The sequence below is a fragment of the Cyprinus carpio genome, chromosome B14 (assembly GCF_018340385.1).
Source record: "Cyprinus carpio isolate SPL01 chromosome B14, ASM1834038v1, whole genome shotgun sequence".
In the NCBI taxonomy this organism is placed as follows: Eukaryota; Metazoa; Chordata; class Actinopteri; order Cypriniformes; family Cyprinidae; genus Cyprinus; species Cyprinus carpio.
This window is the reverse complement of record NC_056610.1, coordinates 26,194,498-26,219,412: the sequence shown is the minus strand read 5'-3', so window position 1 is coordinate 26,219,412 and position 24,915 is coordinate 26,194,498. Positions and strand designations below refer to the sequence as shown.

The window sequence follows — 24,915 nt, the reverse complement described above, 5'->3', positions numbered from 1 at the left end:
CATAAAAAAAAACGCTATTAATAGTTTTTAGCCAGGACACATGTCATTGATCTAAAAGTGATACTTAAGACATTTATAAAAGATCCCGTTACCTGGCAGCGCACTACACCGATTCACCATTAGAGAGCGGCAAAAACTCATTTTTCCTCTTCTGTCACTCTCTAGTTCGAGAAATATCGCACCCAAGTCACCTTCCTGCATATCATGCATAGATGCATTAACATCAACATCATGCACCTACATCACTTATTTTAGGTGCACTGGCGATGACTTAAATTGACATGAATAGATTTCATTTTCCTGTGCTGCCCACACACCTAGGCTGTGTCTCAAATCCTAGTGATCTGCCTACCTACACAGTATAGCAGTTTGGTGTAATAAGGTGCGTAATGCACTTTTTGGACATCAGAGACGCGTTGTGGAGAGTGGCTATGAATTGATGCTCAAAATGCCGTCTAGATAGGCAGCCTATGAGGTTTTGAGACACAGCCCTTTCCGTTTTGCTCTACTCAATGTGGAAACACGAGCGTCATTCTGTGACACGGGGACGCGCAGAGAGGAACAGACCTAATGCAATGCGACTCTAGATTCCGGTGTGGTTTCGAAGTGTGACTAATCAAGGAAGGGAAAGGCACAGAAAGCAAACATGTTAACAGTTAAACAGTTTTATATTGACATACTATTGTCAAGGGAATTACGGTAACCATGAGTGTACTCTTCAGAGTATATTATTTAAATAATCCGTTGTATTTTGAGGAATAAAGCTGATCAGGTGCAGTACATGAAGATGGACGAAAACGTTACGGAAATGTTAGAAGAATTTATGGGAAGTGCACTTGTTACATGGGTAGGTGGTAAGCAAAAACAATTAAAGTTCATTGATAATCTTCATTTTGTTCGATAAAAAGTTTTGTAAACTTTACGAACCAGTACAGAAGTATTCTGCAACTATAAATAATGTTCAGAAAGGATTTTTTAATCAATTCATGTTACTGCTGAAAACTTTGCTTGGCTTTGTTTTGGAACATGTTAGCTGGTTTGGTCCAATTTATCTTTGACCAGCAACTAACTACCAGTTGGTCAAACATTATTAGTCTGGTTTTTGAAGCTAACTTGGACCAGCTAAAACAGCTACCATGCTTTAAAACAGTTATTTTAAACTGCGAGGGATATCTTAAAATATCTCAATGATTTCTTTAGAATTTAATTAAACTTTCTATTTGATCTGGACAACCACAAAATAACTTAATCAAACTTCATGTAGATAGAACACAGTAAAGCATTCACAAGAGAGAAAAAAAGATCTGTTATATTCAGATCTCAGTTTTTCTTCATAAACAACCTTGATGTGAGCAGGGCATTGTTTTTTATTGTCTGTAAGGTTCATCTATTTGAGGGTATTGTCGATGAGGAGGACAATGGATCTCTCTCTCAGGGATACATGGAGGTAAACTACAACTCCCATAATGCCGTGAGGCGGTACCTGAAGCTTACCAATGGAGTCTACCTCAATGAGGTCATGAGGATCATGTAAGACAGACTTACAAAGAGAAAGTCTAAAAAATTAAAGTCATCTATTTTGTTTTGCATAATGTAGCTTGATTAAAAGCTGACTGACGCTTCACTGATGATAGTTGAACAGTGACTCAGCTAACGGCGACATTTTTGTTGTTTGTTTGGTTTCTTTAATCAGCGATCCCAATCCAAAGGTAGAACAAATCTACCACAATGTGGGTGACGACAAGATTCTCAGGGTGCAGAACTTTTCCATCCTCAATCGACACTTGAGATCATACTATCAGGTATTGAATTAAAACATCAGTCAAATCACTGTGAAAACATAAGAAATATCTTTCCACAAATGCATAATATTGCTTGATTCCCTGACTCAAATAAAAATGCTGCCAGCACCTGATGGTAAATATCAGGTAAACAACTCAGTAACTCACTGAACAGCCCTTGTAGCTGTGGAACAAGTTAGCCATATTTGTTTTTTTTAGGTTGCTGTGGTTTCACTTCTTGTTTCAAATGACCTAGTTGTGGACATGTTTTTTACACTGCTATTTTCAAACAAAGCATGTGGAAATGACAAAGTATTTCATGTTCCGGACATTTTAAAATTAAAATGAGAGCAAAGAGCTTGTAGTCATTAGAAAACTCTAAATCATGGTATTGCTTGACTTTGTATTGACCTGCATTATCTGGAATTTGTACATTAGTTCTTTTAAAATAAAAACAAAGTGTGCTTGCTGACTTCACAGCAGTTGGTTAATCTTTGAGGAAACATATCTGATTAATCATTACACTAAATATAGGCAAGTGATCCATACATTTCTGTGAAAGTATAAGAGAAATCTTACGTGAAATAACCGGTGTTGTTTACTAAACAACCAGTATTAAGTAAAACTATTCAAAATCATTTTCATTCATTTAAATAAAGCTGAAATAAAATGTACATTTTACACTCTTAGAAAAAATGATACACAAGCTGTCACTGGGGCAGTAGCCTTTCAAAAGGTACACCTTCGTATTTTATTTATCCCTATAGGGTACCTTTACCTAAAATGTAAATATGAGTACCTAAATAGTACATATTTGTACCTTTTGAAAGGGTAGCGCCCCAGCTTTTGTACCTTTTTTTCTGAGAGTGTAGATAAAAAGCCTAAACTTAAAATCAGAAATGTTGCCTTGCCAGCTGACTGAAGTGAAATAAGTTTAAATAAAAAAATTACTAAAACTGGAATAAAAGTAAATGAAGGCTAAACAGAAATTTAATTTAAAAAAAAACAACAACTTAAAACTAGAATTAAAATAAAAATCGAAAAATTCCAAATATTAGTAAATATCAGAAACAGTACTATTAATACTAAAATAACAAATAAACTGTTAAAGATTGTCTAGAATTATTAAAAATTAAAACAATAAAAAAAACACCACAGGGCACGTCAAATACCCATATGTGACCATGAACCACAAAACTTTGAGATTTATACATCATCTGAAAGCTGGGTCCCATTTTATATTGTGTCCCTAATACCCGTGTACTTGCATAGTAACTAGATGTGTACATAGTATGTAACCACAGTGTAATTACACATTGGTACAAAGTATCTACAGCTGTAATATTTCTGTAACTACACACATGTAACAACTTTCAGGATGGTTTGTGTAAGTACAAATGTGTAGCAGGACATTGCAACAAAACTTTTTTCACTTCACTAAGTACTTGTGTAACAGGAATTATATAACTACAATTTGTAACAACAATATGTATAAGAGTAATTTGAACCATTTGATCCAGGGGGTGGAGATGAGTAGGGTAAATGGGATCCCGGGGTGGAGATGGGTAGGTTTAGGGGTGGAGATGGGATCCCGGGATGGAGATGAGTAGGTTTAGTGGTGGAAATGGGATCCAGGGGGTTGAGATGGATAGGTTTAGGGATATGTAAAGTGGGAGGAGTTGGATCTCGAGTTGGAGTTGGTGCACCACTGCAATACCAGTGTACTTATTGTAACTCCTCAGGAATTGTCCACTTAATATAAAGTGTAACATTCTGGACACCAACACTTTCTTTACCAAAAAGTGCTGTTAGTCCCGCTGCACATTTGTATTTTCATTACCAAAGTGTTATTACCAATATCCTGTTACACATTTGTACTTACACATACCATTCAGTGGGTTGTTACATATGTGTAGTTACACAAACATTAGAGCTGTAGATACCATGTACCAATGTGTACTTAGACTGTAGTTACATACTATGTACACATCTAGTTACTATGTAAGTACACAGGTATTCGGGACACAATATAAAGTGGGACCGAAAGCTGAAATAAATGAGCTTTCCACTGATGTATGGTTAATTGGGATAGGAGGACAATATTTGGCCGAGATACAACTATTTGAAAATCTGGAATCTGAGGCTGCAAAAAATCTAAATATTGAGAAAATTGCCTTTAAAGTTGTCCAAATGAAGTTGCTAGCGATGCATATTACTAATCAAGAATTAATTTTTGATATATTTACAGTAGGAAATTTACAAAATATCTTCATGGAACATGATCTTTACTTTATCCTAATGATTTTTGGCATAAAAGAAAAATCGATAATTTTGACCCACACAATGTATTGTTGCCATGCTACTTATGACTGGATTTGTGCTCCAGGGTCACATATGTATATGACTGAATGAATTAACTTTGTTATTATTTTATTTATTTATTTTTTTACAAAGAAATTAACATTTTACAGCATCTGAAAATTTTGCCTACATACACTTACACAAAGTACCACAGTTGGATTTGTACTTTTTGGATTTATGTAAATTTGTATTTTTTGGAATCGTGTAAATACCACTGTAGATGAATTTTTTGATAATCATTAAATACCACATTACATCACTGTACCATGGTACTGCCACAGTCCATTTTGTAAAAGTAAGTAATTTTTAAAAGCATTAGAAAATTAGCAGTGGAATAACAAGATCATTAGTCATACTGAATGAGATGTCAGTTGCTGCAGATTAATAAGCCTATTTTCCACAATCAAGCTTGTTTTCTTTTGACCATGACTGCATATGAATAACTTACTTCTCGCTCTAATGCATGTCATACTTAAACCTATTACCTGTGCATTGTCTGGGATGACAGCAGAGCACCAGTGAGGTTTTAATGCTTGTCATTTCTTTCACGTGTGTTGCGCTTTCAGGAGAATCTACAGCAGCTGGTGCTGATGCCGCTACCAAATGTTGCTGTTTTGGGTCGAGATCCCTTGACAGGTGCAGTCCTGTCATTTCAAAAAGGACAAATTTTCTCTCTAGTTATTATTAAATAAACATAAATTATCAAAAAGTGCACTTTTTTTTTTATTAATTAAGCTGCGTTGGTGTTATTTTGGTTTCCTTGTCAAGAGGGCGCTGTTGCAGAGCTCAGACGACTGCTACTGTTATTGCTAGGCTGTGCAGTACAGGTAACTAAACACTGTAAACACTTTTAATATCTTTAATGGACAGTTTCAGTACTGTAAATTGATTAGAGTGTAATGTTACTAATGTAAACACATTGATGCTTACAGTGTGTGATTCATTTCTCTCTGTTCTATGACTCATTGTCACTAGTGTGAAAGGAAAGAAACGTTCATTCAGCAGATTCAGTGCTTGGACATTGATACACAAGCAGAGCTTGCACTTTTCATACAGGAGGTAAGTGCATTTAGAACATATCCCAGACATAATTTCAATCTAAAGCCCATTTGTGTAGTGTACAAATAACTCTGTGATCTAGGTGACCCAGGACCCAAGCGCAGTGCTTCCTTTGGAGTTTGGAGACATGTGTGGGCTGAATGGAGCCGAGCTGCAGACTCTCTTCTGCTCCATGGCCAAACAGATCCAGAACCTGCTCAGCCAACGAGACACACATTTGGAGGTGAGGGAAGAATTTGTTTTGGCAGTCTGACAACTTCAGGTTAAAGTAGGTGAGGCTAGATATGATTAATTCACAGTTGTGTTCAGAAAGTGTGCTCTTCAGTTTGGATGTCTATGTTTGCTCTTCAGAGGATAGCAGAGCTTTGTCAGGAACAGGAATCATCTACAGCCCATTTAACCATGTCAAGTGGGTTTGGAGATGGACCTCCTGAAGGACTGGCTGTGCAGCTGGCAGACAGTAAAGCTAAACTGCGCCGACTCAAACAGGAACTGTGAGTGTATTTGCAAAGCATATTTAAGGACAGTATCCACCATCGTTCAGTGTTTGTGGTCAGTAATATTTTCTAATTCAGCAAAGACGCAAACTGGCCCCAAAACCTTCATTTTATTCAAGTCCCCATTATCGTTATAATTATAATTAAGTAATGGGATTCAGTAATGTTAAAATATCAGTACATTACCTTTTTTAGTTTGGACTTCACAAGTAGCCTGAAATAACATTGGCTTAACAGTCATTATTTTTGAGAATTTTGTTTTGTTACACTAGTGCCACAGAAAATACACACTTCATCTTTAAAAAGTATTTACACATTAAAATGTTTTAAGGAGGATAGAGGTGATCAACTACTGGATTACAAGCAAGAAATGCAAACTATGGCGGAAGAAATAAAGAAACTACAGAAGGAAGTGAGCACACTATACTGATAACAGACACTGTATAATCATTGATAAATGTATATGGACACTGGCTAGATTTCACTCACATACTGTCTTGTGTTTGGTTGGCTCAGAACCGAGCATTGCAGGTGGAAGCGCGTGTGAGTCGGGGTCTGAAGGATGAGCTGGACTGTCTGCGTGAGCGTGCAGCCAGAGCAGAGCAACTGCAGGCGGAGCTGAAAAACTGCACACATCGGCTCCGCAGCATGGAGCTGTACCGCACACAGCTGAAGGTAGAGGAGGAGATATACATCAGGCTGAATCATCATGCTTTGCAATTAGGAATGACAAAGTGGAGTGCTATAATTTGGAAATGGAGTAATATTTTGTGCTGCTTATATTCTGGCAAATGATCAGTTGTGAGAAACGCAAGTTGCAAAAAAGAAAACTTAAAGCAAATTAAATTGTAGGGTTACTTTTAAAGGAATAGGTCACTGAATAAAAAAGTTTACTCACTCTCATCTTGTTCCAAACAAATAAGACTTACTTTCTTCAGTTGAACACAAAAGGAACCCTGTATGAAGCTGCAGCATGCAAATTTGAAGATGGTATTTATAAATACATTAAATAGAGCAACTTAAACTACTATTTATAATGCATTTATTTGATCAAAATGCTGGAAAAACAGTAACATTGTGAATATTACAATTTAAATAACTGTTTTCTATTGTAATATATATTAAAATGTCATTTTATTTTTGTCAGTGCAAAGCTGAATTATCAGCAGCCATTACTCCAGTCCTCACTCACATGATATTTCAGAAATCATTCTAATATTCTTATTATTATCAATGTCAAAAAACGATTGTGCTACTTAATATTTGTGGAAACTGATATATTTTTTTTCAATATTCTTTGATCTAGAAAGTAAAAAAAAATGATTGAATGGTAGTGTATTTTTTTGCATGTGTTTTAACAAAGTGTAGTGCTTTCATCTGGAAATAATATTAGATTAGATAATTGTTGGATAGTAATGAAATGATCAAGATTCCTTTGTTAGCAGCATGAAAGTAAGTCAGGTTTGGGTTTGGAACAGCATGAAAGTTAGTGAATGATTTCTGTAACACTCATTTTCTCTGGCCCTACAGGAGCAGCAGCAGTACTGTGCCTCGCTGCAAGAGAACAAGGCACTGCTGGATGAGCAGCTGGCTGACGCTCGTGCGCGGTGCACTGCTCTGCGGGAACTGGAGAAGGAAAATCTTCTTCTCAGGCAGAAGCTTGTGGATATGGAGGGTGTATGAATGACTTTATGAACTTAGTGTTTTATTGTTACGCTTCTATTTATGACTGTGGAGCTCAATTTTGATGAATTATGTTAAACTTCTAAAATCTACTTTAAAATGTATGAAAGTTATATGAAAGAACTGCGTCCTTCTGAAATGTGTGATGTATATTCATAATGCTTTATGGGTATATAATTGCATTTGTGTAGGAGCGAGATGTTGAGAGACAGAGGGTAGACGAGGTGTTGGAGATGAATATGAGTCTGCAGGTGGATCTCAAGCGTCAGGTTCATTCTGTGGGTGTCAGTCAGAATGTGACTCATCAGCATTTCCTCCAATCAGAGCTAGAGTCAGACGAGGACGTTCAGGAAATAAACATGCCTGAGATTGGTAGGTTTTATGCATGATGTAATATTATGAGTTAACTGCCGTCGGTAGATGATTGATTTCATGACTTCATGTATATGTATATCAATCATGTATATGCAAATCAAGCTGTCATGATTCGGAATAGACATTTATGCATACATTTACATTTCACCTTATCACTAACACTCAATCAAGGGATAATTTACCCAGAAATTAAAATTCACTCAGCGTTCACTAACCCTCATGTCTTTCCAAACCTGTATGTTGGAAAGTACAAAAGGAAAAGATTAGCATTGTTCTGGATGCTCTTTCCCATACAATGAAAATGAAGGGGAATAGACAGTGCTAAGCTTTTACAAATAACACTTTCATGTTGATTTTTCTTTTAAATCTTTTTTTATAGCTTGACAGTGTTCGTCCACACTTTCATCATGTGCAAAAGAGAAGCAGAAACATCCTGCCTGGCTTCTCATGTGCTGACAACAGGAATTGCATTTTTGAGTGAACTAATCCTTGAAGGGATAGTTCACCCAAAAATAAAACACTGTGATCATTTACTCACCCTCATGTCATTCCAAACCCATAAACCTTTGGATAAAGATATGTTTAATGAAACCAAAAGGAGAACAGGAGAAATATCTTTTTTTTTTTTTGAAAACGAGTGTGAGTGGGTAAGCGCATAGGTTTGAGAGTATGTGGTGATTAAATGCTTTAGAATAAGTTGTGTCTGAAGCTGCTTCTTAAAAGTTGCAATGGTCTCAGCAGTTCAGGTGGAGGTTGGCAGCTCATTCTGAGAGGAAGTGGGAGGGTGAAGGTTTTGGAGATTGACTTTTTGCCTCGTTGTAAAGGAACAACAAGGAATAACATGGAGTTAAGTGCACATGTGTCTCACTTACTGTCGTTTAGATCTGAAGCCTCTGAGTGAGGAGGTAAACGAGGCCTCCTCGCTGAGGCTTCTGGGAGCTGAAAACGAGAACGCCGAACTGAAGAGACGACTAGAGCTCTTGCAGGCTGAACGAGAGGTCAGTGGATGTTTCGACATTTTTTTTTAATCCTCAGACTACAAATTATATTCAGACTGATTCATGTAAATTCTCAGGTTTCCCATGTTCCTGTCTCTCTTCTAGGCTCAGCAAGCCAACCCCCCTGAGATGACTGAAGAGCTCCAGAGACACATGGACCAACTCTCACAAAAGCTTCAAAGCACCCTGAAGGAGGTGAGGCACTTTAGATGGATTTAAAGACAGTTATTCTAAGCGTTTTGTCTACTGTTATTTTGTCCTCGTCTCAACTCTCTGAATCCGGCCCTGTCATTTCTCTTTTAACTGTTAGATGGAGTGTCTGAAGAATGAAAATAGCAGCTTGAAGATAAATCTCGAAGAGCTGAGAACAAAACAAGAACGGAAAGACCTAGAGGAAGAGAGAACAGCCTCGGAGGGAAAAGAAGGGAAAAAGCCAATAATCCCAAGAGGGGAATGCGAGGGAAATGACACGAGAAGAGAGAAACACGATGGAAAAGGCGGCGTAATAAAAACCCAGAGAGAAGATGGAGAGGGGGGAGAGGGGGGCAACGTAATCCTCAGCGAGAGAAAAAAGAAGGTTATAGATGAAATGAACACCAAAGAGAGAGGAGAGGCTGAGGGTGAGAAAGAGATTGAAAGGAAGAAAGACATCACAGAAGAGACATCACAGACGTACAGCACAGAAGCCCAGAAGACAGAAGATGATAAATTCTCCCAGGACACCCTCGCCCTGCATAACCAGCTTCAGCAGGCCCTGGAAGAGGCTGACAGACAGAACACTTCAGCCCAGGATTTGCGCTCGAAACTGGTAGAGCAGAGCAAGAAGGTCTTGGAGGCCGAACATAAGCTGGTTTTCCTGGAGGCTGAGAACCAGCGACTGAAGAAGGCAGCAGAGAGCCTCATGGAGGCTAGGAAACAGATAGAGGTAATGAACCATCAAGTTATGAAACAGAAAAACCTAATTACTACATCATTGCACAATCCACACACTTCAACATCCACTCAAAGCCAGATAACGGTCCAGTCGATAACAGCAATGACTCACAAAGTAAAAACGCAACTCCGTGCCACAGGCAATTAAGAAAGACATTCAATGTGGTTACTAGACCTGTGTAAAACAAGGACTATTTCTCACAATGATGACTTTTTCCACTTTTACTCATTGTATCTTATAGCATAATGACCTGAGATTGCAACTGAAGAGATGCTGCCCTTGATTTCCTCAAAGAACGATCCATGAATCATCACTATTGTGCCTTTAAGCACAGCACTCCACTTTGATTTTGCTTTGGATAAAAGCGTCTGTTAATAACCACTTAATATGTTTATCTGTCAGGTGCTGCAGGGTGAGTCTATGCAGCAGGAGGAGGAGCTGATGCATCTACGCAGTCAGGTGGAGTTTCAGAAGATGCAGGCTGCAGTGATTGCTCAATTAGAGGGAGAGAGGGCAGCCTTGGAGAGGGAGAGAGAGAATCTCAGGGGCACCGTAGACTCGCTCAGGGCTGCAGTGCGCAAGGTGAGGTTATTTGTTTGGCCTCTTGCTGTACTACAAGATATGGATTACATGACTGGGGAAACTTTGAGATTAATGGTGCCTACATTAAAATTATGCTGTAACAATGAGTGGATATCTAAAACACAATGGGCAGAGAGCATGATAACAGTGATAGATGATAATTGGTCTTTACAGTGGTAGTTTACAGAAAAATGAAAGTTCTGTTATCATTTACTCACCCTCATGTTGCCCAAACTCACATGCTTTCTGTTGTGGAAAGCAAAGAAAAATACATACAGTTAAACTGAATAACAGTTAAGGTTGGCAAGCCTCCAAAAGATTAAAAAAACACCATAAAAGTAGTTCATATTGGTCCATATGCGCCATATTGTATGGATTTGTGTGAGGAACAGACCAAAATTTTCCAAACTTCCTCTCTTAATTCTCATTTGCATATTCAAACTTGGAGAATCAAGATGCCTCACGCCATGTTTAATGTCAGTAATGCCATTGGTTCTTGCATGTCTCATGACTGAACATGAAATGCCAGCTTTAAATATGTAGATTTGAGAGTTCAGTGCAAAATCATTTAAATTTCAAATTAAATCCATATACAAAGCTATAATATAGCTTTAAAAGCCTTTCAATTATGCATACCAGTCATAGAGATCACTTTTTCGTCAGTAAGATTTTTGCTTTGACAGAAATTAATACTTTTATTCAGCGAGGAGGCATTAAATTGATCTGAAGTGACAGTGAAAGGCTTTTGTTCGACTTTGACACTCCATTCTGCATTTACTTCTGTTGTATAGAAAAGAGCTATGTAAAAATCTCCTTGTATATTACAAGTGGCATTAACAGCATAAAGAGATTCAAGCATAAGTAAATTATGAAAGAATTGTCATTTTTAGGTCAACTGTTCCTTCAAATCTGAAGAAAAGTGGGTGTTTTTCTATTTGTTGATTGAACTAATCAAACTATTTTTTCATAGGGTGATCAGTTAGAGCTGACCAATCAAAACCTTAAGGCAGACCTTGAAAGACTTGGACGGACCTTAGAGTCTGCCAGGCGGCATGAAGAAGAGCTACAAGCTGAACTGCGAGAATCTGGCGTGGAGGTGGAGTCTCTGACTCGAGGGCGGGAAGAAGCGCTGCTTGAAGTAATGCGACTGGAGCAGGAGAAGGAGGCGTGTCAGGCAGAGCTGGACAGTCAACGGCGTGAACTACGACAAAGAGAACGGGAAATGCCCAGACTTAGACAGCAGCTGGAAAGCACAACATCTGCCCTAGAGCATGGCAACCAACGAGCCTGCAGCCTAGAGGCACAAAACAGGTACAGACATAAGTACATGCAAAGGGACCTTTGCACTTATTTAAGTGTGTCATCAAAAAACAATAGTTTCATTATTTATTCACTTTCATGTAGTTCAAAATGAATATGATGAATCTTTATATATATATATATATATATATATATATATATATATATATATACACACATTACTGCTCAAAAGTTTAAAATTTTATAATTTTATAAAAAGTTATAAATTTTATAAATTTTAAAATTTTAAAATAAATCAGATTATTAGTCAGCACAACTAATTTGAACATTGTTAATAAACATAAATATTTCTTGAGCACCAAATCAGAATATTAGAATAATTTCTGAAGGAATATGTGACAGAAGACTGCTGCTGAAAATATAGCTTTTCCATCACAAGAATAAATGACATTTTAAAATAGAAAAGAGTTCACAATATTACCATTTTAACTGTATTTTTAAACAAATAAATGCAGCATTGGTTAGCATGAGAAATTTATTTGAAAAATCTTACCAATGTAACTTTTTTCAATGAATGTCATGTCTTGTTGTTCCCAAAATGACCAAACACCATGAATGTAGGCTTGTGCTTTATATTTCTTTTGGCCCAAGGTCAAGTAGTTCTTCACTACTGATAATCTTCCACTGCAGCTTTCATATCTCTAAAAGCATTGGTTCTTAGCTGTCTGTTGCTCACAAAACTTGGAATATAGTGCAAAAGTTGTCTGGACCACCTTTATGAAACTTTTATAATGCCTTTTTGGTATTTTTGGAACAACAGAAGGATGAGTAAATAATGAATATATTTTCATTTTGTGAACTATTTCATTTATTTCACACAGAACCCTTTGTCAAAGTCCTTATTTCTGATCTTATGAAATAAATAGCATGGCATAAGAATATTATGTATATCACTCGGTACATCTGTCATCTGCCCACAGACGCATGTGTCAGGAGATTTCTCAGCTCAAAGAGACATGTGCCCAGTTCGAGGAGCTACAGAAGGAGAATCTGCAGCTCGGTACACTCAACACTGAGAGCAAGGTCCAGATTGACTCTCTAACAAAGGTCTGTGCAGTATTCAAAGCGTTTGTTTGTGAGATCTGAATGATAAAAGCAATTACTATAGTGCTTCAGTACACCATATTTCTGCAATTATGTTTGCCTGGAGGTCCCACTGAGCTGAGATCTTGCAAAATGGGCTCCGTTGAATATTTCCTTTCAACTAGATAATTGTTTTCTAGCTGCTTTTTTATCTGAAAATTCTCAGCACAATTAGATTTCCCCTCCTTGGACAACTGTGCTGAAAATGCATCTTTGTGAGATTAATGAAAGCTGTTATTGCTCAGGTTTTCCTAAAGAGTCTAACTTTAATATCCCACTCACAACCAGGATCTGGCTAATGAGAGTGCCCATTCCCGAGAGTTATCCAATCAAATCGCAAAGCTGAATCGAACACTTGAAGAGCTCCAGACCAAGCTTGAAATGGCAGCTACACAACAGCAACGATCATCTCCAGAGGTTGCTTTTTCACCTCTTGACTCACACACACAGAAAATTGAGGGTTGTGAATCAAACAGACAGTCTCCATTGCTGTCAGGAAGCCCCCAGGAGGCCACTTTCAGTATTGTAGATAAGGCTAACCACAACCAGAGCCTGGGGCCTACAGACTCTATCTATGCAGCAGAAGACTCTGAAAACACAAGGACCAAACAACCACACACAATGGCAGAGACTGCCACTGGCAGCCAGGAGGCGTTGAATCAAAGACTGATAAATACAGAAAGGGAGGTGAGATAAAATGCAAAACACACTGAAATGTCATTACGTTTCAGGCCCCGCAAGGCCACTTCACGTATGTTTTTATTTAAACATCATTAACGCCGTCCAGGGATTCTGATTACATTCTAAATGAATGGATATCAACTTGTATGATGAACTCCATGCCTCTGGTTGTATCCCAGAATGCATTGCTGCAGCGAGAGCGGGAGGTGTTGCTGTCTCAGCTGACTCAGTCTCAGTCAGCCTGTGCTCAGCTCAGAGAGCAGCTGGATGCCCTGCAGCGCCACTCCATCTCACTGCAAGAGAACTGTGCTAAATTACAGGCCCTCAACACCAAACTACAGGTGAGTGCTTGATTGAGTGTGGGTTCCCAGTCTCTAAATGGACCCCTTGATGCTGAAATAAAGCCCGGGGTATTTTAGAAACTGACATTTGTTTAAATCTATATTAATTTTTACAGTTTTCAATCATACCGTTGATGGAGCATAAAACTACACCACTTTAAATTATACAGGCTTTTCATAAACTGGATATTTCCACCCCAATGACCACACTCTCATTATATCTGCTTCATTGTACTCTCTTTCCTCTCACTTAGGTGGAAACAGGCATCTCTGAGCTCCGAACATGTGGCGGTGTTGGCACGTCGCAATGAGAGCGAACTGCGCTGTGCAGCGCTGGAGGCGGAATCAAGGGTGTGGCTCAAGGAGAAGGAGGAGTCAGTGATGCGCCTGGAGGCTGTGAGGCGGGATCATGAGAGATTGACAGCTCTGCAACAGAGACAGGAGGCGGAGTTAGAAGAGTTGTTGGTCAAACACAGTCACCTGAAAAGCAACAGTCGCAGTCTAGAAGCTCAATATAAAGACACTGAGGCCAGGTACACTGCCTTAGACAAGTTACATTTATTGAATTCCTTAAATTGATAGTAAAAGACCATTTATTTATTTGAAAGTAAATTGATTCATAATAATTTGTTTAATAAATAATAATTTTGGTTATTCACATAAAAGGTCCAAGAGGAAAAATGTGAGGTTATTTAATTTGTAATTATTTATAAATAATAATTTTAGCATACTCCCTTAAGTGATCTAAGCAGAAAAAGGCAAGGTTATTTATTTATTTATTTATTTATTTAATAAATTAATTAAGAATAATCGAATAACAATACTTTTAGATAACATATGATTTTTTAGGTTTCAATCATATCTTGTTTTAAGTAGATCTGTTATAAATCAAAATATGAATACACAAGGTTGTTACGTCATTTACTTTAGTAAAAAAACTAAAATAAATGCAGTTTCAAAAAAGATATTATTATTACTACAATTCTAATTCTATTTTATCTATTTGTTTTCTTTTTTGTTTTTTATTAAAAAAACCTTGACCCTCTATCACTTGCACTCTCTATTCATTTTCTAACTGCTTGTTTTTCTTAAAAAAAAAAAAACTCTAACACTAGCTTTATTCTTTTTTCTATTCTATCTACTTGTTTTCATTGTATGTGTGTGTGTACATAAATACAGTACACACACACACACACACACACACACACACACACACACACACACATATATATATATATATATATATATATATATATATATATATATATATATATATATATATATATATACTTACATTTTATTGCTCTTTTGTTGATTTTGATTGCTTCTATTGTCCTCATTTGTACTGTAAGTTGCTTTGGATAAAAGCGTCTGCTAAATGACTAAATGTAAAATAAAATCCTATAATAACACACCAGACACACTTATCCACAGATATTTTGTTACACAAAATTTTTACTTTTACACATCAAAAAACCTTTATTTATTTTCTAATCAATAGTATGTTAATATAAAAAGAAATAACTATTATAGTGTTTGTTTATTGTTGTTAACATAATTGTTCTTCCATATGACTTTAACATCAGATGAAACATGGATTTACAGTAGCTGAAATAAACTAAATTATCTTGATTTATAATTTATCAAAATGTCTTTGATTTTAATCTTGTAAAATGTTCTAAATACTGTACTTGTCTAGATATAAGGAGCTGTTGGAGCGAAAAGCACAGCTGGAGGAAGCAGCGGAATCGATACGTGTGGAGAGACAGAAAATGGAGAAAGTGGCACAAGAGCAGGTGGAAAGCGAGAAGGAGCTGGAGAGACTGAAAATTGACAATGAAAGGTGAGAGAAAGTCATAATTGACTTGAAGTTACAGTTGAGTAGATTCATAGGAAAGGGAGCGGAAGTGATGATACCACCCACCCTCAAACTGTTCTTCCCCCACTGTGGTGATGGTAAGCCCCACCAAAGTCTCCCCACAACATGAGTCATTTCATAGCCAGTTTCCAACAGTTGTTGCCATGGCGTGACAGCCCATGAAATATTTGTAAAGCTGGTTGCTTTTGGTGAGCAAGATAAAAAAAAAATTTCTACATTCACAGCAGGAGGAAGTTTACTTGTATTCAGTATGTTCAGCTCAGTGTAGGTAGAGAACTGTATTAGTGTAGATTATTGGTTTGATCACTTGTCTAGATGCATGTACTGATGCTTGACAAAAACATGTCTGGGTTTAACCTCAGAATCAAGAGAAATACTTAGCATGAAAAAAAAGAAGCCTAAATTAGATGTTCTTTTAATTAATTAGACTTGTATATAAATATATAATTGTAATACTATAAAACAACATAATTACGGGAAGAAGGAGGCGGGAACCGGCGAACACTCAAATAAAACTTTAATGACAAAATAAATACAAAAACAGCGCGGCAGCCCCTCACGGTCGACTGCCGCGCACAAACAAAAACCAAACACAAAATAAAACCCAGGCCTGGTCCTCTCTCGTCCTTCACTGTCGTCGCTCCTATTTTGTATCCTCCCGATCTCCTCCGTGGGACTCGAGACCGGTGAGTGGAGCAGGTGTCGCTCATTTCCCAATCACTCCACCGGCCTCGCTCCGTTCCCACGGCTCTCGGCCCCGCCCCACTCGTCACAATAATATAATCACAAATGCCAAAAAAACAAAAACAAAAAAAAAATGTCTTTTTTTTTTATCCCTTATTGGTTTGGGAGTAAAATGTGACATTCATGAGATGTGTAGTTTAATGTGATTCACCTGTTCAATGTGTAGATATCAGAACCTGCAGAAGGAGTGGGTTCAGGTGCAGTCCGAGCTGCTGGCTCAGAGTTCAGTTCTGCGGGCAGAGTTGAGTACGGCTCAGCTTGAACGGACCAGACTGGAGGGAGAACTCAGCACTCTTAAAGAGCAGAACCAACAGCTGGATCTCAACAGTGTCCGTCTCAGCAGCCAGTACCAGGTCTGAGCACACAATGCACATTATGACACTTCTGTGTATATAATATATACAGTATATTTTCTTTCCTTCTTTTTTTAAAATCAGTACTTTTAAACAACAAGGACAATTTTAATTAAACAATCAGATTTCATTAAATGCGTCAGTCTGTTACAAGAGGTTTTAATTTAAATAAATACTGTTATTTTTAACTTTCCATTGCTGAAGAAAATGACAGTTTCCACAAAAATTTTAAGGAGCACAACTATTTCAGCACTGATAATAATAAGTGCTGTCAAACAATTAATTGCGATTAATCACACCCATAATTACATGCCTGTACTTTGTATATTTATTATGCATATATAAATTCACACTTATATAGTATATATTTTGAAAATATTAACATGTATTTACATGTCATACATTCATATAATTTTTATTATATATAAATATATTTAATATATGAACATAACATATTTTTTTTTTGAAATGTATACATGCGCAATATACATAATAAATATACAGAGTACACACACATTATGTAAAACAAAAACGTATTAATTTTATTTATTGCAATTAATCATTTGACAGCACTAATATGTGTGTGTATGTAAAGTATGTATATGTATAGCCTTGATCTGATGTCTTTAAATGCACATTTTTAGATTGAATTCTTACTAATTTTATGTGTATCATTTATTGTTACATTTTTTAAAGAATTATTTACAGGTTTAAATTTTGTTGGTCTTATTATGCATGTCATTATATTTAAAGTCTGAGATTAATCACATTAACTAAAAGAAAGTTTAACAATAATTATTTTAATTTATAGTGTAATTTATTGCCCTAGTATTCATATGTTTTCTATAGCTCCTAACCCAGTTGAAGGCAAACCTGGAGGAGGAAAACCGGCATCTAGTAGAGCAGAACCAGAATCTGGCCAAAGATAACAAGGCCCTACTGGAGAGCAGACTGGAGAGCCGAGACCAGCACCACAACCAGCAGAGAGAGTACCTGTAAGAACAAAGACACATTTGCAGCTCACTTTTATCCACTTTTTCCACATGCACCATGTAGAACGTTCAGAACTGGACCACCTGCATCAGTCTCCCATCTGTCCATCTCTCTCCACCTCAGTGACAAGCTCAACGAGCTGCGCAGGGAGAAGCAGAAGCTGGTGGAGAAGATAATGGATCAGTATCGTGTTTTGGAGCCGGGTCTGTCTGGCATGTGTCCACCCAAACAACCAAAGTTAGTCAGGCTTTAACATCTGTCTCTAAGCAGACTCGTTGCTTTACTCACTGTATGCTCTTTTTCATCTCGACATCCTGCCATTTTTTTCTTTTAACTTTTTTGACTTATCTGAATCTTGCTGGCTGCCTTCAATCACCTATAAACTCTCTTGTGGCTTCAGGAAGTCAAACTGGATAGCGGGCGGACCGCATGAAGAAGCTGATAAAACCTAAAGGTGGAAGCAAAGAAGGCCGCGCTCATTTTATTGCTGCTGGAATAGAGAACCTCGCGGATGCTGTAGACGGTGCTCCCATCTCTTCAGCGCCTGGTGAGACTGCAGAGCTGTATGGCTGGGGTGTAATAACATTAGATGTATTGTACCACAGAGCATAAGAGAGTGCCAGTAAGTTAAGACTGCAGGGTTCCCTGGACTCTGTAAAGCACAAAAAAGGTCCCCAAAAGCCCATAACAATGAATGATGCTGTTACCCTACCACATTATACCCGTTCCCTTGGATCACAAACAGACATAGTAATTCTGTGTTTTATGTGAAGGAGCAATGGAATGGAATTTGCAGATCAAATGAATATTGCACAGAGTGTATACAGCATTGAGATTTATGGTAATATGAATACCAACAGTAAACAGTGTAAGAGTACTTATATGTAATTGTATTTTCTGTGTATATAATATGGGTAGATACAATAAACATGCCCTTGACTTTGAGCAAATAATGGGATTTCTAATTTTTAGAATATATCCAATATTCTTCTTCCATTTTAATTATTTTGTCGTTCTCATAAAAAAAGTTCTGTTTTTTGACAAATATATAAATATTCCATACATTTAAATCAGTATTATACAATTTATGGGTGAATGTCACAAAAAAAGTATAAAAAAAAATATTTTAGCACCCATTATTAATTTTTTTGTTCCTTGACAACTAAGTACATTTCACATCAAATTCTCAATGCTGTAACGTGCATGTATTGTTTCATTCTCTTTTTTATTTTCAGTGTTTTTTTTTTTAAACAGCATATATTAGCATAAATTAAAGGCAAAGGCAGCAATACAAATATTAACAAGATATTTTATTTATTGGATCTATTTTTCTAATTGTTAATATATTACATATTTATATTATTTAATATTTTTCGAGTTAGAATAAGGAGAATTTAGGGGGGATAATGTGCTTAATAATTTTGAAAATAATGTCACTGTGTAAAACCCTTAATTGTCAGGTCTGTGAGATTCGTTCATAAAGACCTTTACCTCAAACAGAGAAGAGAATAAAAATGTTATCCGTTTTTACAAAGTACGCTCTCTTCACCATTTCAACCCCTCAGTTCATGAGCAGGATCCCATCAGTGCTCCAGTATCCCCCAAGTACACTAAGGAGAATCTCAGAAGACGATCAACCCAAAAAAGCTAATCTGCGGACGGGTCGCCGCAAGCTGGGCTCACGGCACGGCTGGGCTCTCGGCAGGGGCAGAGGAGGAATTTCCCAGTCCTTCAGCCCAGGAGACCAGCGTGTGCAACCTCGCATCCGTCTGCGCTCTTCCCAAACAGGCTCCACGGCCCTCTGGGAACATGACGGCAGCCCTACACCCAGCCAGGAAGCCCCTAGTGAGGAGGGCAGAGGTAAGTAGTGTAAAGATATAAACCAGATAGGGTAGAAGAAAATGAAATTTGCTTAAGGTTGTAAAATAACATGCATTGGTATTTGTTTTGTGTGTGAGTATAATATCTGTATGTGTGTTTTAGTTGATAGTGAGGAGATAACATCTCACCTGCACACTCTGATGTCAGCCGTGTGTCCTCTGGAACTGAAGGTCAGTCTACTGTACAGCAGCGCTTTTTAACTGGTGGATTTGTTGTTTGTGACATCTTATAAAGTGTCATGTAACTGTAATCTGTCACTGGTAGAAGCTAGACACATTAGGTTAATGCACAAAATACTGACATGCTCCTCCTATGATCATACTTGATCAACTACACAAAGGTGAAAAATAAATAAAATAGCAGAAATTACACTTGTTCTCCACTTGTTTTTTCAAAACTATACTATGTCAATATAAAAAACAAAACAACCTATCTATCCTTTTTCATTCAGCCTGTCATATTAATATATCTGAATATATTACTAATCAATATAATAATTGGAAAAAAAAATCTGCAAAAATCTTGATTTTGTGCTTTAAAATTAGTACAGTTCCTTTACTGAGAAGACCAGTTAATTTCCAAAATTGGAAACATTAACAAAGAACTTAACATTTGTCTCTCTCCTTTAGATTTTCACAACCAGTTTTGACAAGCAGCAGGACACAGAAAACAACCAACAGCATAAAAGCAATCACAATTTGTTCATGCTCATTTAACTACTTTTATCCCTTGGTTTTTATACAATTTTACATACAAAACATCCATAAAGCATTTAGAATACACTTATTATATGTAATGGTCCAATATGTTTATTGTGGGAAAACAAATAAATGAATTTATAACACATATGTAAGATGCATCCATCATTAATACACTCCATACATATATTTATAGACATGCGACTCTCCTGAAATATTATAGTAAATAATTACCATACTAAAATATGTAGTGGTTGAGGTTGTATGTTCCTATTCCTCACCGCTATGTGGCACTTTTAATGCTCAGTGGTTGGTGTGCTGGTGTCTTTGTATCTGTATAATTACGAGAGTGTCTTATACAAACTGATGCTAACAAGATTATTTATGAGAGCAGATTATTCAGTTCGCTGTCTCGTTGGGGAAAAAATGCTGACACTTTGGAGACTTTGACATTTAAGGAGGCAGAAGATGATGGGGGTCTTAAAACAACGTGGTGGGCGGCCAAAGATTTTTTTTTTTGACAATCCTTGGCTGGGGTGAATCATAACTCAGAAACGACAAATGGAACACTAATACAAGTTCATGAATTATGCAGTTTGTCATGGCAACATTAATCAAAATGCGTCAGTCCGCAGACCTTTTTGTCGATGAATTGCTGATGATAATACTGAGCACCACGATGCACAGTTTAGAGATTGTCATCCAGTAGACCACATTTTAGGGAATGTCTTAAAGACGACGCTCAATTCAAGAATGTTTAGACCATTCACTTTAAATCAATTTATTGTCATGAAGATGCCAAAAAACACTATTTTTCAGACAAACAAAGAAAAAGCAACTGTGAAGTTGTCAGAATTTCTGCTAAAATTAGAGGACCTCCTGAGGGTAGCCTTTCATTAAGTGAAGGAGAATAATTATGAGATCTCATGGCCTGATTGCTTCTCCAACGGGAGTCCTTAAAACAAAACCACCACATTATTATACGCAACAGATTGTATATGCAGCCATTGCGAGATGAGATGTGACCTCCTGACTCCCTGGAGTTTGTGGTGAAGATGTACTAAGACTTTGTGGGGATCAATCTGAAATATGGTCACCGGGGATAGTATCTTTCTGAAGCACTCTCATCTAAACCCCATTCGTTCCTGCTTTCTCCTCCATCAGCGGCTCCTGTCATGCTCCCCTCCCTGGCGCGCTCTCCTCCTCTCCCTCCCTCCCTCCCTCCCTCACTTGTTTCTCTAGTCGGGGTATTAAAGGCTTTGACGCTCTCAGTAAAAAGCTGATTTATTTTGTGGAGGTTAATCGATCGCTCTCTGCATTAAAGATCATAATTCATTACCCCGGCCCTTTTAATACATTAAAACATTCAAAATAAAAATAAAATAAAAAAATCGAGGTAGGAGAGGAGAAGCACACTCAGAAAACTGTCCACTCACACATGCACACACGCTTTCCATTTCAATTACATTTGGACAAACACTAAACCTTAAAAATTCAGCCACCATTTTCAGAAGGATATAATTATCGTTAATGTATAATTTTATTAAAACATTTTAATTATTATAAAAACTTTATTCTATATATATATATATATATATATATATATATATATATATATATATATATATATAAAAGAATTGAAGGTTTACATTTACATTCTGAACCTTATTTTTTCTTCTAGTACTTTTATTATTTATCCTAGCAATCTGACATACGTTTTTGCTTAGTGAACAAAAAAGGGGGGTTGGGGGGCACTTAGTAAATTAGTAACTATTCTTTTAGGCCAGATTAAACATAATGGCAATGAGCATTACATGGTCAAGCAAGCACCACACACAGTTTAAAAAACAAAAACAAAAAAAACCCCCAAGGTTTTCTAAGCAGAAACTTCCTTAACAATGTAGGCTATATTAAGTGCATACCATGAAAAGTGGGATGGTAGTTGAATTAGACTAAGCAGGCTAGGCCTCAAAACCAGAGGAGAATTCCACGCAAACGATGCAAGAGAGCCAAAATAATTGCAAAATGCATGAAAAGATCTATCACTGGTGGTAGTGCATTCAGTTGTGGGCAGAGCACTGTACAAATGCAAGATCTATGACAAAAATAGAACCAAACAGGATAGAGATACAATGGATCATTTTATAATGGAGCGAATAGGCAATCATACATTGCCCACAAATGCAGTGCCAACAAATGACCCACTGTTCCATTATCATGCTGAACACTCATCCTCCATCTACCATCTAATATTTTTTTAATCGCAAATGCTGCATTTATGGCTTGTACACAGCAAATGACACAATGCCTTTTATTGATGTAAATCAAACAGTAGCTATTTATGCTCACTTAGCTCTTTGGTTAAACCAGTTTGTAGTAGTGACACTACAAATTTAAGATCTGGTTCACACAGAATGCTATTACGCGTTTCATTGTTGCCCAAGTTCACCCAAAGTCACCCAAAGTTTCATCCAAAAATGAAATTAGGCTGTGTTTTTACTTACCCCCGTGGCATCCTGTATATGACTTTCTTCTTTCAGATGAATCCAGTCGGTGTTATATTAAAAATGGGTCTTTGATCTTTCAAGCTATTTAATGACACTCAGCGGGTGTTGTATGCATCAGTCCAAAAGAAGTTAAATAAAAAGCGCCCATCCATAAAAAAAAAAGTGTCTCACACGGCTCCAGGCGGTGAACAAAGGCCTCCTGTGGTGAATCGATGTGTTTTTGTAAGAAAAATATCCATATTCAAAACGCAATAATCACTGTAATCTAGCTTGAGCTCACTGTTGTAAATGGAAGCAGTTCCGGGTGGATGACATATGAGTTCGGCTTTTAAAAATCGTTCCGATTCTGTGAGAATAGGGGAAGTCCACTCCACAGCTGCAACGATACCGTCACATAGGAACGATATCGTAGTAATCACTTTTACAATTATTTTTTTTTCCAGAAATGACAAAGAACTGCAACGCGTGCTTATAATGACTGGAGAGTTATCGTCTTTTGGTATACTTAAAATTTTATCCTTATAGCTTATTGTTATTTTTTGGTGTGGACAGGAATTTAAATTTAAAAACGCATCTGGAAGTACTGCTTTTCTATTCAGCTGTGCGGCTTCTCGCGTTTTTTAAACGGAACAACGCGCTCTGTGTAAAAAGCAATTATTAAGAACATTTCTTTTGTTAAATATTGTGGAGATAATAATGCTCCACACAATATTGCAGCAGAGTAATGTGGTAAACAAACTATAATGTTATTTTAACTGCTTCCATGTGCTCTGGGACTTTTGCAATTGTTAAATATTATATTAGGAATATTAAATTAAATATATGCTACACATTTGTCTGACAGAAAGAGATGCTATCACCTCTCTCATACAATACAGTAAACATCTTTAATATTTTAGTAGACACCAACAAAAAAGAAACGCACACACACAGGCTGTAGGCAGACACTCTGCAGGAGATGAAGCTTAACTTCCCGGACGCTTCACTAAAATAATTCTCTCACAATGTGTTATGCAGCCGCAGTGTTTACTGGAGAAGAACAAAAGTAAACTGCGTATTTAATTAAAGGAATCATATATGCACAAAGGAGCTGTCTCCTAAACCCCATCTTCACTCTGCTCCTCCGAGAAGTTGTGAGCAAATTCTAGTACATTTAATACATCAAACTAGGCTATAGCTTATTGTGACAAAAACATTCATCCATTCTTTAATGAACATTCTCCTCATATGTGACTCTACCCGAAAGTCCTGATGCCTCCTTCAACCCTCTATCACCCTACCTGAGTTTATCCTCTACTCCCCTCAACGCTGGTGTTTCTAGCTCTGACAGGCTTTCAGCCCAGTAAATCAGTGAATTGATCTTGAGGGGCAGCAGAGTGTCCTGGGTTTCTGCTAAAGATCCATTTTCATTTCACAAGGAGCCCCCCACGCCATCGCCTCCTCCAGCATCCATAAACATCAGCGACCAACTCCTGCTGACCCAATCCGACTCTTTTAAGACTCTCGCTCACACTCATTTACCCGCTCACCCGCTTTCTCAATGAGATGAGGTATCTGTTCTCACAGTCCTGACTCACTTTGGTTTCCTATAGGTGAGATAAACATGATCAAGAGCAAACAACACTTTTTTTTTTATAAAAACAACCTTGTAGTTATTTCTCTTCATATATATAGACTAACAGAGGGCCCTGGGGCTTGTGGGGGCTGTAGTGACACAATCACATTTCATTGTACAATAGCACTAAACTATTAATATGGTAACAAATGCAACAGGCATTTAAGAACCTGTCAAATTGTAGGTCCAATTGTAATATGCACAAAATGTACAGGAGCAGTCTCTAGAGCATTTCATCTTCACTTTTTGCTATTTGGAGGGGAGGATGATGTGCTACTGGTATAGAAGACATAATGCCACTAATAGAGAAAGGAGACTGATTACACATGAAGTAAACATATGATTGAACAATACCTTAAAGGCTCATGAAAATGCATAAAATAAATCACCCCACCTTACATATTTAAGAAACTAATTAAAAAAAAAAAAATCACCAGACACAGAGTCTTAATTTTTTCTTATTTTGGTTGTGTCCAAAAACAGTATGTACATCACAGTTTGTAGTCCTAAATACTGGTAGAAAAACAGCCTTTTTGAGTCATTTTCTAAT

General features: G+C 37.1%; 1 protein-coding gene across 1 annotated transcript; it reads left to right on the top strand.

Annotated features, from left to right (window-relative positions):
- Positions 1-541: 541 nt before the first annotated feature.
- Positions 542-20,261, top strand: LOC109059873 (girdin-like). Its single transcript, XM_042738827.1, is given in 31 exon segments — positions 542-847; positions 1,382-1,530; positions 1,694-1,802; positions 4,709-4,778; positions 4,911-4,969; positions 5,118-5,201; positions 5,284-5,424; positions 5,553-5,695; positions 6,029-6,110; positions 6,215-6,373; positions 7,229-7,375; positions 7,573-7,753; positions 8,639-8,754; positions 8,860-8,949; positions 9,065-9,679; positions 10,091-10,270; positions 11,241-11,581; positions 12,511-12,637; positions 12,962-13,360; positions 13,534-13,713; positions 13,960-14,228; positions 15,395-15,538; positions 16,485-16,671; positions 17,521-17,666; positions 17,788-17,901; positions 18,065-18,083; positions 18,085-18,211; positions 19,230-19,264; positions 19,266-19,524; positions 19,648-19,715; positions 20,175-20,261. Coding segments are annotated over 31 exon segments (4,893 nt in total). The 5' UTR covers positions 542-781.
- Positions 20,262-24,915: the final 4,654 nt, after the last annotated feature.